At 40.1% G+C, this 13,244-nt stretch overlaps 1 protein-coding gene across 1 annotated transcript in view; it reads left to right on the top strand.

The window, feature by feature from the left end:
* The window catches only part of TOX (thymocyte selection associated high mobility group box), a 271,796-nt gene extending 268,289 nt beyond the window's left edge, over window positions 1-3,507 (top strand). Inside the window, exons 8-9 of the mRNA XM_081117403.1 lie at window positions 629-780; window positions 1,128-3,507. Coding sequence (XP_080973529.1) covers window positions 629-780; window positions 1,128-1,164 — 189 coding nt within the window. The 3' untranslated portion in view covers window positions 1,165-3,507. The remainder of the gene's footprint in view (window positions 1-628; window positions 781-1,127) is intronic.
* The last annotated feature ends 9,737 nt before the right edge of the window (window positions 3,508-13,244 follow it).

Genomic DNA, 13,244 nt, shown 5'->3' with positions numbered 1-13,244 from the left:
GTGTTTTCCGATGGCAAGTTATTTTGAATCTTCTTTCCTATATTAATCCAACGACTGTAAAAAGCTTTGGTTGAAATTTTTTAGCTGAGAAAAAAGTACAAATAAAAGAAGAGGCAGATGGTCCCTTTGTGACTGAATGAAGAAAAAGGGGTTTTGAGAACAATATGTGAATAGGTGTAGCCTAATAAAACACTCAGCCACCTGCTGTCTGAATCCTTCAGAGAAAGATTCTGTTGCATATTCTGGGGAATTAACGATTAATGTATCCTTCGGCTTGACAGAAAACATAAACTTTCAGAGGGTTAGGTCTTTTCCGCTTTGTTTGGATTGAATTGGCTTCCCTCTATTTTAAATTGTTTTTTAATTCAATTTACCCTCTTGAGTATAATTAAAGGTTTTCTAACAAATGGTTAAATGAAGGAAGCGTAAGTAGAAGGGGGCTGTAGGCACTTCTATTCTACCTTTGTCTTAAGTTTTCTGTGCCCTTTGGATAGCTGGCCCTTGCAGAGACGCAGGCAAGAAGCTGTGATGTGTTTGCAAACACCGGCTAAATATTTAGGTGCATTTCCCCTTAAAAAAAAAAAAAAAGGCACTTTGATCCTTATTTGTGCACCGCTTTCCCTTTCAGGGATTTACTCTTCCGCCGGACTATCAGACTATAATCAATCCCACATCTACAAGTGCACAAGCGGTCACCCAGGCGATGGAGTACGCGCGCTCGGGGTGCAGGAACCCGGCCGCCGCGCCCGTGGACTGGAGTCAGGACTACTGCAGCAGCGGGTAAGGGCCGGCGCGCCCCCTGGCGGCCGCCGCGGCACAGCGCCCTCGCGCCCGTCCCCGGCCCGCACACGCCGGCCTTCCGCCCCGCTTTCCAAAGCATCCCCGCAGCGGCCCCGCGCTCCTGCAAGCAGAGGACACCGCTCCACACATGCTCAGGCCGTTTATTCCAAGAATAAATGCTGGTCGAGCCCGGTTCGCGTTAGACGTAGGCTAACTAATAGTGCGCTTTCCCGGGACCCAACTTCCCCACCCTTCAAGCTGCAGCAGGTAGACTGGCGCCCCCCTGGCCACCTGTCGCGCCCCCTTGTGTCTAACAGGACGTCCTTTGTCTGTTTCTCTTCGCACAGGGCCATGCAGCGGGACAAAGCACTGTACCTTACCTGAAAATCTGAACACCTCTCCTTTCCACTGAGAAATTCAGGGAAGTCTTCACCGGGGGTTGCTTTGTCCAGTCAAGGCAGCTCCCCATTTTATTAGAAAATACGAGTTGCTAAGCACTTAGGACCATTTGAGCTTGTGGGTCACCCACTCTGGAAGAAATAGTCATGCTTCTTTATTATTTTTTTAATCCTTTATGGACATTGTTTTTCTTCTTCCCTGAAGGAAATTTGGACCATTCAGATTTTATGTTGGTTTTTTGCTGTGAAGTGCTGCGCTATAGTAACTGCCTTAGCAACTGTAGATGTCTCGGATAAAAGTCCTGGATTTTCCATTGGTTTTCATAATGGGTGTTTATATGAAACTACTAAAGACTTTTTAAATGGCTTGATGTAGCAGTCATAGCAAGTTTGTAAATAGCATCTATGTCACACTCTCCTAGAGTATAAAATGTGAATGTTTTTGTAGCTAAATTGTAATTTGAAACTGGCTCATTCCAGTTTATTGATTTCACAATAGGGGTTAAATTGGCAAACATTCATATTTTTACTTCATTTTTAAAACAACTGACTGATAGTTCTATATTTTCAAAATATTTGAAAAGAAAACACGTATTCCCAAATGATTTTAATTTAAAAACAAATTGGCTTTGTCTCATTAATCAGACAAAAAGAAACTAGTGTTAAGGGAAGCGCAAACACATTTATTTTGTACTGCAGAAAAATTGCTTTTTGTATCACTTTTTGTGTAATGGTTAGTAAATGTCATTTAAGTCCTTTTATGTATAAAACTGCCAAATGCTTACCTGGTATTTTATTAGATGCAGAAACAGATTGGAAACAGCTAAATTATAACCTTTACATATGGCTCTGTATTATTGTTTCTTCATACTGTGTCTGTATTTAATCTTTTTTTATGGAACCTGTTGCGCCTATTTATGAAATAATAAATATAGGTGTTTGTAAGTAAATTTGTTAGTATTTGAAAGAGGTTTCTTTGATGTTTTAACTTTTGCTGGCAAAAAAAAATTCACGCTTGGTGTGAATACTTTATTATTTAGTTTTTACAGTGACATGAATAAAGCCAAACCTACTTATCATTTAGCAGCAAATTAAAGTAACTAATCCTTATTTTTACATTTCGTTGGTTGATGCAAATGAATAACTGATATTTAAGAACTTTCTTTCTTCGTACAAAATATAACAGAGAAATTGCCCTAAAAGTCACACAAGCTCCAAGACTAAACAGACGGGTTCTTGATCTGAAAAAGGGTTGCTTCTTGGTTCTCAGCTGGTTTTAGTCAATTCTGTAAACTCCCCTCCTCCAAAAAAATCATAATAACAATTAAAGCCAAATCAACCAAAATTCCTCAAGCTGCATGCTTTTCATAAAATTCCAGAAAACATTTAGGAATTGAACCAAGGGTGGGAGGTAGGGAAGGAAGAGCATACTGTCAAGAATATATCTAAAAATGAAAGGTGAGTAACCAGACAGCAAAAAAGAAAGGGAAAACATCCACATTTGAAAGCTGTTGGTAGGAACTGAGGTTCTAACTGTCCTTTGTGCCTCTACAAGCTACTCTTTCCAGAATTCCTGGGTCTTCCGAGAGGATTCTGATGGTACTAGCAATTTGCCAGGGAACCAAAGGCATTGAGAAATCTGGCTGAAGGTTTGCATAGCTTTTATATCAAAAAGAGCTGGCAAATTACTCCCTTACAGGGGATTGTGTTTAAAAAGCTAGTCTGGTTGGAAATCAAGAGAATGGCTGATGTCTCTTTCATGAAATGTGTGAAATAAATTTAGCAATTTAACTAAATACAAATAGATGCCTTGTGTAATCCAGTCAGAATTAAAAAGACAAAAGGTGTGCTTGCTTTGGAATGATTTTAGGCATTGTACAACCTTGAATCACTTGAGCATGTAATAACTAATAAATAATGCAGATCCAATGTGATTATCAAAATGACTGTAGCTGAGAGCTCTAATTTTCTTGTCTTGAAACTGTATAAGAACTCATGTGATTAAGTTCACAGTTTATTGTTTGTCTGTTTAGCATTTCAGAAATATACCAGCACTACTAATTACCTAATGTCTTTTATTTATTATATTATGATAAAGTAGAATTTTCTCTTGCGTTAAGTCTACACCGAGAAGGTAATTACTGGGCTGAGAACAGCAAGCTTTGACTTCGACAGGCGGTTTGTACAGGAAAGTACAATGTTGTTTACAGCTTTTCTAGAACAGGTGTGCAACCAGGGTAGAGAGAGTGTTCAAACTCGATACCAAAAACAGTACAAAACAAATGTAAATAAAAGAAAATACATCATAAATAAAAATTCTTGCCATGTGTGACCGTATTCTATTCGGACATCCATCAGCCTCTGAGGGGCAGCCCCAGTAGAGAAGGCCCAGGTGAAGTCGGTGGCAGAAGCCATCAGGAGCAGCGGGGAGTAACGGGCCCACAGCTGCAGCTCTCCAGCACCCGGAGGTGCTGCCTGAGAGCCCTCCGTCCATGAAAGGAGGCCAGCGTCCACCTGGGACAGGAGCCTGTAGCGTGTAACTCAAAGGGACAGCGATGGGGCGCCCTGCTACATAGTGCTCCGCCGGACACCCGCACCCCAGATAAAGTCAGTCTGCGAAATTCGGCACTAAGACTGGATATAAAACATCTTCACCAACTCACCAAAATCAAAATTATAGCTAATTTGAAAAGAAGGCAGGAAACTATGTAGGCCAGTGGTAGGAGAGGGTTGAATTGTGTCTCTACCACACACAGAAAGATTAATCCAAACTCCCAGTGCCCGTTAAAATGTGAATGAGCTGACAGTGGAAAATTAGTCAAATAGTGACTTCCAGTTAATCAAGTTAGTGAACACAGCTAAGGATAAAAGCTGGCCTCTGTTGCCTTAACTGGAAAGAGGCCCATCTGAATGGGACACAAGCGACCCATGGAAAGCTGTAACTACAAAGAACTGTGTGTCCCAACTGGGGTTCATTATAGAGAAATATTTTTAATTTATGAATATAAAATTTAAAATAAGCACATCAAAGCCAGTTTTCTTTTTTTATGGACCTTTTGCCTTTTGCATAAAACGTTGTCCCTCTTGTCTGAAAGGTAATTAGATGGAGCCATATGAAATTGCCAATATTTGACTCTTGTACATATAAAAATGACAAATCCTAGGAGGAAAATACTGAAAAAAAGTGATCTGTTATGTTTGCTGACAAGGTGCCCCACTTCAAATCAGTCTGGGCATCTACATTAAATCAAACAAAGAATATTTTAAATTACTAGATTCCAGGAAATCCCAATAAACATCCTTATTTCTTTGTTATAGCAAAAATGTATGTGGAAATTTGTAATAAATAGGTTATCAGCTAGAACATGGAAGAGTTTGTTACACACAGATGTTCTCTTAATGTTCATTGTTGAAGGGGGATTTGATCTGCATTTTCTTATCTCATTCATAATTCTCACTTTAAGGCAATGATAGAAACAGAAAAATTCCTCCTTTGTTGGTGATTAGACATTGAAATAGTGGCAAGGCAAGGTGCAGAATTCACATCATAAATTTTAACCCCAAAAACGTATCATACTGAGTCACCCAATGGGTGAATTCATATGAGTCACCCAGCAGTACAAACTCTTTTTTCTCTAAAATAGCATAATTTCTGTACCTCCAAAACAATTTGAAATGACATAGCACATAGCAGGTACCCAATAAACGCGACGATAATTAGAAAGATCAATGACACATCACAAATTATCCTCAATAAGAATTGCGTGCTGTTCCTTTGATGACTTAAAAACTCCTACAATACAGAAGGGAATGAAATGCTACAGACAAGCATCCGGGGCTGAAGAAGAATGGAAATTTTCATTAAGAAATCTAAGGTTACAAAAAGACCGAAAAAAAGAATTTCAAAATGAGTCGTGCCCTATTTTTTTGGTTTACATAATCGAACAAGAGTTTCAAGTGACAAAGTAGAAGAGATAATATGCACTAGTCATATCAAGAAAGTAAGAAGCAAAGGAGAAAAAAGGTGTTAGACAAGTAGGAGTGTTGAGCGCAGGAGTGAAATTTCAGGAGACAAGTTTATGGGATGCTAAATTAAACATCGATGAGCAGGGTGCTGATTTGGGGGGGGGTGTAATTACCAAGTGTTAGTGTGACTTGGTGAAATGAATTAAATGAAAGACCACATTTCCTGGACTTCATCTGAATTACACCAGGGTAAGAAGGAATGGCCCTATTTTCTAAGATTCGCAAAGCTTCCCTTAGGTTTGTGGGACCCGGGTTCCAGAGTGGCAGAGAGACGTGTTCAAATCCTGCCACGAGAGTGCTGCTTGCGGGAGGCAGGGCTACCTTCAAAACCAACACACACATACTTCCCAGTCCCTGTGTGTACGGACGTTAGGCTTTGCCTTCTCGTTTCTCAGTTAGCCAACATCTGGCCATTTGTAACAGGTAAGATTACACTGTAATAGGTAAGAAGAAGCGAAAGTGAAGCTCTGGCTCTAGACCAGCAGGCAGCTGAGAGCAACAACGTGTCATACTCAGGCCTGGTCAGAGTCGTGCCTTATTAAAGGAACCCTCCAGCCCTGTCATAATTTCACCTTTTATTAGCAGCTTGTTAGCAAAGATGTTTGAAAGTGAAATTTCATCCGCAGTCACATGAGACCAGAAAAAAATAATAATAATGACTGGAAAATAAAATGGAAAGACTTATAATTCTGCAGAAAAAAACAAAAAAACAACAAAAAAAAACATTCTAAAGAAAGACTATGAACCAAACTATAGTGTTTTAAAGGCTGCAGCGTCCCTGTTTGACAATTGTGTGTTTACAATAAGCCTAAACATAATTGCTCTGATGGGCTGTCAGGGAAAAGATTAATTTGGCAAAGATTAGTATTGACTTGCTGTTTATTAAGGCTTTTAAACAGCTGTATCTGGCAGCATTCCTGTAAGTGCCTGTCATATCTGAAAATCAGCCTTACACCCTGGTGCTCGCCAGCTGTTACTAAACAATCTTCTACCACTTTGAATGTCTTTCTCCAGGCCAAACAGCAAGAGCAAACTCTTGCCAAATGAGCCTTTTCTCCTCCTGTCATCTTTTTTTTTGAGACGGGGTTGGGGAGCTTCTGAATTCTGAAATGTCAGCTCGTGGCTGATGGCCGCGCTGATAAGAGCTGCCGGAAGCCAGTAGGTGGTTTGGGTGCTGGGTGAACACACTCCCCACGGAGAGTGGCAGCTCTGTTAGTCACTTCGCACAGACACCAAACCACAGCTTGCAACTGTTGGAAGGCAAAAGGTTCTAAAGACAGTTAGAATGCGGCCATCAAAGGTTTAGAGCCAGCAGATTTCCAAAACAAATGTTTTGTTCCCTCAGCCTGGCACACGCCTTACGGGCCATGACCCTGGGAACGGGCCCCTAAGTGGGATGCTGAGGAAAACTTCAGTCCTGGCCACTGACCTTGTTCATGTGAACTGAGGCTTCTCCCTGGATGCTGACAGGGGACAAGCCACTTCTGGTCAAACACGCACCTCACATTTTGATTCGGTGGAAACCCGGCGAACTAGGCCGGTTTGGCTGTTTTGAAGTCTGTAAGAGAAAGGGCAGATGGAGTTTTGTGCTGGAGTAAGACCCAGTAGTTTCAAGCCTAAGTACAGTCATAAAGGCAATGGAAAGAGTAACATTCCAATGCAGTTAAACATTAAGCCATAAAGAGCCCCGTGTTACGGTGAAAGTCGCAGGAATCGTGCCAACGTGACTGCTTTTTCGAGGATTAATCTCAATCCTTTCCAGTTGCATCAGGCTGGAATAAGTTGTCAGAGCAGATGTAAAAGAACATTGTCATCTCTTAACCCTTTCACTGCTGGCACTTTCCATTACCCTGGGCTGAGGGTGGGGGAGGGGAGGAAATTGGCCTAAGAAGCTAAGGTTTCTGGATGGTCATTTAAGGCAGATGTTTGTCAATGTTTAACCCCTAAACTAACTTTTTTTAAAGTCCTTGGTATCGATGCAGTCTTATGCTTGACATCTGAATTGAGATCAAATTCTGTTGAGTTCTAAGACATGGACAAGACATACTTTTCAGCCCTGAGAGTACGCCATTCCTCCTCAGACATCCAAGAACTCTATCCCACGATGGCAGGTGAAAGGTAGGTGAGAAATAATGCTAATTCAGCTCTTACAATAGGAGAAGTGAAGTGACTCACTACTGAGAACAAAAGCCAAGATGTGTGTTTCTTTGAGCCCCACTGAACCCCACTTGAGCTGGGCTCGCTGCTTAGAGCTTTAATCCTGGTCCTGCTGATGCTCAGGCTACGTACGGACAGAGGAGAATCTAGAATGCAGAATTCACTTAAAAGTTCACCTGTGGCCGTAGCTCATACATAGTATCCTAAGTCTGTGGCCGTGTTCTAGGCCAAGAGCTACCACTGTAGGGGCCTGCACAACCTGAGAGTGGGCCAGGTGCTGAATTGTGCAGAATTGTACCCTCTGTTTGATCTTATGGTACCATAGACCTTCCTCAAAAGAGGCAGCTCCATCGCTGGAGTCAAAACACACCTGCTGCTAATTAAATTCAGAGAATAGAGCATCAGCCTTTTATTTCAAAAAAGTAATATTGTTTTGAATAGAATCTAAGAAAGGCCAGAATGGAGGGGCAGGGATATCGCTTAGGTCCATTCTTGTCATGTTTTACAGAATATTTGGCAAAAAGCTGTTTCTTCATTGTTTTATAGGTTTATTGCATTTCATTGGTCTATAATTCTTCAGTTATTCAGATGAGTAAACTGTATGTGGGAAGTGATGTAATAAACTAACTCAAAGATTAATTCTGATAAAGCCAATAAACTAAGGGAAGGTCCCAGTGATTTGTTGAGGACTCCACTGTGGTTACACAAGAACCAAAAAGAACAGTGAATGAAAGGAAGCTATCCCCATGGCATGTGGTCTGTGGATAAGTCCTTCCAGAAACTCAGCATACTGGTGTGATGTTCGGACGTAGAGATGTACCACATGAAAGTCACTTGCACCAATAATCATTGTTGGACTTATCTTCAATCTAGTTTTATCCAGTTTCCCAAGCCTGAGGAAACCCTTTAGAATTCATGTCTCCGCAAATTGTAACCAATTCTGTGGAGTATTTTGCATTTTGTTTTGTTTTTGGTTTTTCATCAAGGTAGACCCACAGAAACCTAAATCTGGTCTTGGCAAGAAGTTCATAAAAAAAGAACAAAGATTGGTATATCTAAGTAAAACTGCAATTTCCGGGGAATGTTGCAAAATGTGCTTATCTACAAAGCCATACTGGCTGTTGAGTTGGGTCATTTTTAACACCTGGTTTCAAGATGTGGTTTCAGCAGACCAACATAGCAGAAGTGACAGTCCTTTACAACACTAAGACCCTGGCTGGTGTTTTAGGTTGGGTTCTCTCCCCCCGCTACATTTTTTCTCTCAAAGAGAAAAGAATCTGCTACTTTAACCTATCAATTTCTTGAAACGATTCTGGTCTTGCATTCCCAGAATATTCACCCTCATCATGGGGACAGCTGAGGGAGCCAGATTGCCTGCAGCCAGCACAGGTTGGCCTCCCTTGTCACTTTGCTGATCACTTTGTTAATTCTCAGATAAATGGAGAGAAACTCCATCTTCTCTCCTCCCCCTCTTCTTCCTAATGTAGAGCAATCAGAAGTCTCTAAGGGCTTTTCTATATGACTTCCCATTTCACACCACAGATGGCTTAGATAAAAACTATTACTTTCATTTATTCAAACAACTTCATTTCACCAAAATGAGCCTATTTTTAGCATCCTGCCTGAAGGTTTGTTTTCCCATTTTTGTAGACCTAAAGGAGCTTTGCTGATGTTTCAGGCTTTAGTCACCTTCGTTCCTGCCACCCAAAAACCTTTGGACTCAAGTGAAGTTGATGAGTCCCCTAAGAGGGAATTCACTTTTTTAAAAAGTGACATTAGAATTGCTTTACAAATTTGACTTACGTATCTTTTCTTACAACCTTTGAGTGTTCGCATTTTTCCATGAGGTTAGTTTCAATCATTTCAATTTCAGCATAAGTATACTATCTATGCCTGCCAAGCATAAGGATGCCAGCTCTTTATCTCGGTTTTATCTTGAGGTCATTATTTTGCAGAATATTTTCATTTAGACAACACACCCTACTGAAAAAAAATAACTCTTCAGAATACATATTCCAAGAGAGAAACTGCAAATAAACAAGTTCAAAACTTCACCCACTGTGGTTGTTGTGCAGAGTCAGTGTATAACATCGGTTGCTAGTTGTTTCCTTAAGTTCCGTTCCTAGGTGAAGACAAGAATTTTTAAAAGTTGTTTGCTGTTATTTAAGGATTAAAATGACAGGTGGAAATATATGATAATCTACTCTAGGGACTCATAATAAGAACTATATAGTAGTGTATAAACAACTGATTTCTCAAAACATAGCTCATGTAAACTAACCAACTTGGCTGCCAACTCCAGTTTCCCTCCTCGACATGCCCTTTACCTCTTTGGGAAAATTTTTGACTTTTCTCCCCCCAGAAGTATCATGTGTGCCTGTAGGCTAAACGGTCAGAGAGATAAGAAGATTCACTCCTCTCATTATTTCCCCTTCAGTTATTCAGTAGTCCTAAAAACCTCCCATTCCTTCAGAGATGTTGAAGGCACCAAATATTTGCATTTCACAAGATCAAGCTAGAGCATGCTGTGCATCCAAGTCTGGCTTTCCTGACCACTAGGTTTTCAACTAGCCCTTTAATTATTTCCTTAGCCCACCCAGATATAGGCATAACCATCGAGCCCCAATGTAATGGACACAAAGTCACTTCCACTGGATGCCCATAGTTGTAGACTGCATGCCTACATGCATGAATCAGAGAATGTCATAGAGGAATCATAAATTAAAGCTGTATTTCTCAAACCTTGCTGTATGAAAAATAGATTCCCAGGCTCTGTTCCCAGATAATCTGATTTAGTTGGTCTAGAGTGATGTCCTAATACCTGCATTTTTATTGCTATCCCAAGAGGTTTTGATGCAGTCGTCCACAGACTAATAATATAAGGGGAGGTCAAGTCAACCTTACCATCAACTTTGAAGACTCTGAGATTCTCTGCTGCCAGTGCCACGGGTTAATACCAACTTGAGGAATCAGCTTCTAAAAATGAAAACACAAGCAGCGAATATATCTCTCAATTATCTAATTAAAGCTTCTTGAACAGTCTTACACAATAGGAACCTTGGGAGCAGGCAGGCTATCCAGTGTTCAACAAGCCATCTCCCATCGTACGGGACACGTAAGCCTTTATCTTCACCTTTGTTGCCTCCTGTAGTATCCTAGGAAGGGGAAGGACAGAGAGCTAAGAGGAAAGGTGAGAGGGGCCGTGTCTGTTGGGAAACCAGAAACTTCCCTAGAAATCCCCAACGGATTTCCACTTATGTCTTATTGGCCGGTACTCTCTCATCCTTAGATGCTCATTGCCCCTTAAATAAAATCAGAGTTCTATTGGTAAGAAAGACAGGGAGAACAGATAATTGCAATAAAATTAGCACTTTCCACCAAACTAAATTCCATTCACTCAACTGGAGCTTTTTTGCTGCATCACTACTGATGTTGCTCTTCAAAACCATCCCCAATGATGCCCTGATTGCCAATTCCATATGCCTTATATTCTGCATTCATCTTCTTTGATTTTCTGGCTGCTTTTGCCATATTAAAACCCTCCTCCAAATCTCTCCCTTTAGTCTTCCTTCCTCTAAATACTAGACTATAGTTCTGCTGACCAAAGACAGGCTATCTGGTTTCTTATAACCACTTGACATTAAAAGTTACCTAGACCAAATTCATGACCTTTCAATAAAGGTCTTCTCAGGCTTCTGGAGAAAGGCATGTGACCTATTTAGCCTCCCAAGCTAGAGTTCTTCTTGTCTTTAACTCTTCTTTCCTTTCATCCCTCACAAAGATAGGACCATCTCTGTATTTAACAATGGTAAACCTTGATTGGTTCTCAAATTTCCTACATTACTTTCTGTCCATTTTCCCTCAATTTAGTTCAACCCCTCTACATTCTCCCTGCTGAAATACCTATCACCACGGTGACCTAAGTGGTCTCCAAGTCTACAGGAGCCTGTTAGTTTCTTTTTTATAACCCAAGTATAATATTATAAGGCCTTCATTTTCTAAACTCTCATGGCTCCTTCACTGAGTATAGATTAAAATTTAAACAGCTGAGCCTGATGAATACAAACCACACAGAATCTGGCACAATCTACCTTACTTGCTACTGCTTCTAAATTTTCCTTCCAGGCTTCTAAAATCTGGCCACCAAATTCCCTGCCAATCCCAACCACACTAGACTACCAGGCTCTGGACCTTGAAATTATTTCTACTACTGTCTCTTTTCTAAAAACTTCTCAATAAAAGGAACATTTCTTTCTCAATATTTCCACAGCACTCTGTTCTGCTTTTGAAAGGTTTTAAAAAATACTGTATTTATTTAAGTATTTATTTCCCTGAATAGATTGAGAGTTCCTTAGACACTATTCATCTTAGATCCAGTTCATTCTAGTGCCTAGCACAGTGTTAGGCAAACAAGTGCAATAAATGGTTTTGAGAGAATGAATAGTGTATTCTATTGTTCTAGACAAAATCTCACAAGAACAGAATGGTTCCCCAGAAAAAGAGATGTAGTAAATCATCACCTACGGAAGTCCTTTCCCAAAAGCAACAGATAGATCTAATTCCTTTTATAATTACAATTACCTTCTAAGGAGGATCGGTCCTAAGAAAACAGGGCTTTGGTTAGCTGCTTTTGTGCTGCAGAATACCATAATGGCATTGCATGTGCAAAGATGAACCTGGAGCTGAGTGTAGGTGCAAGAGCTAGAAGACTGAATTGCTCAACCAAAAACAGAATGCAGATGACTGTGAGTGATTTGGGATGTTTTACACAAAAAGGAGTGAAGAAGAGGAATTTAAAAAGAATAAATATTGGAATCAACCAGTAACATGAGCCTAGGGGCTGGTGGTTTTTAGGTATATCCTCTAAGGAAATTATCACATGTGTGTTCAAGGAAAAATAAAAAGAATGTTCCTTGCAGCATTGTATGTGATATCTAAGACTGAAAATAACCTAAATGTTCATTAGTAAAAGATGGATAAATTGTGGAATATTCATACAATGAACTACAGCTGCTAAAGAATGACCCAGGGCTACGTGCTACATCAACATGCTACATCAATGTTGAATGGGGCAGGGCGGAGGAAGCAAGTTAAAGAATGTTATATACAGTTTGATATCAACTGCGTGAAGTTAAAATCATGAAAATTAATCATCTATACTGATTCTGGCTACATATATATGCATACTCACTTTACTGCACTTTGCAGTATTACTTTTATTTCCCCAAATCAAAGGTTTATCACAACCCTGAATTGAAGAAGTCTATTGACACCATTTTTCCAACATCATTTGCTCATTTCATGTCTCTGTGTCAGTTTGGTAATTCTCACAATATTTCAAACTTATTATTATTATTACATTTGTTACAGTGTTTAGTGTTCAGTGATCTTTGATGTTACTATTGCAATTGTTTTGAGGCATTATGAACCATGCCCATATAAGATGACAAACTTAATTGATAAATTTGTGTATTCTGACTGCTCCCCTGACCAACTGTTCCTTCTCTTTCCCTCTCCTCAGGCCTCCCTGTTCCATGACACACAGCAATATTGAAATTAGGCCAATTAATAGTCCTACAGTGGAAACCTACATCTAAATATGGCTTTAATATCAGAGCTTCCACTTCCCATTTGTTTATTTCATTACAATATTACATTTCCCCCTCTTATATAGTGTGGCAGGGCTGAAGAAGACAGGAAAATTTTCAGGTGATTATTTTTTATCCCAAGAAAAGTTGTGTCCTTACTCCATCAGTGTTTTGCTATGTGCTTCATAGCATGAATGGTAAAAAGGCTTATCTTCAAAGAAACCCATTACCAAAAGGTGGGCAGCCTTGAACAATTGGTTCAGGAGTCTTTACACCATGATTTTTTGGACACATT

This window comes from Miniopterus schreibersii (genome assembly GCF_964146895.1).
Source record: "Miniopterus schreibersii genome assembly, chromosome: 17".
Classification (NCBI taxonomy): domain Eukaryota; kingdom Metazoa; phylum Chordata; class Mammalia; order Chiroptera; family Miniopteridae; genus Miniopterus; species Miniopterus schreibersii.
Note: the sequence above shows the minus strand (reverse complement) of the source record. Positions and strands in the feature narration are given on the sequence as shown.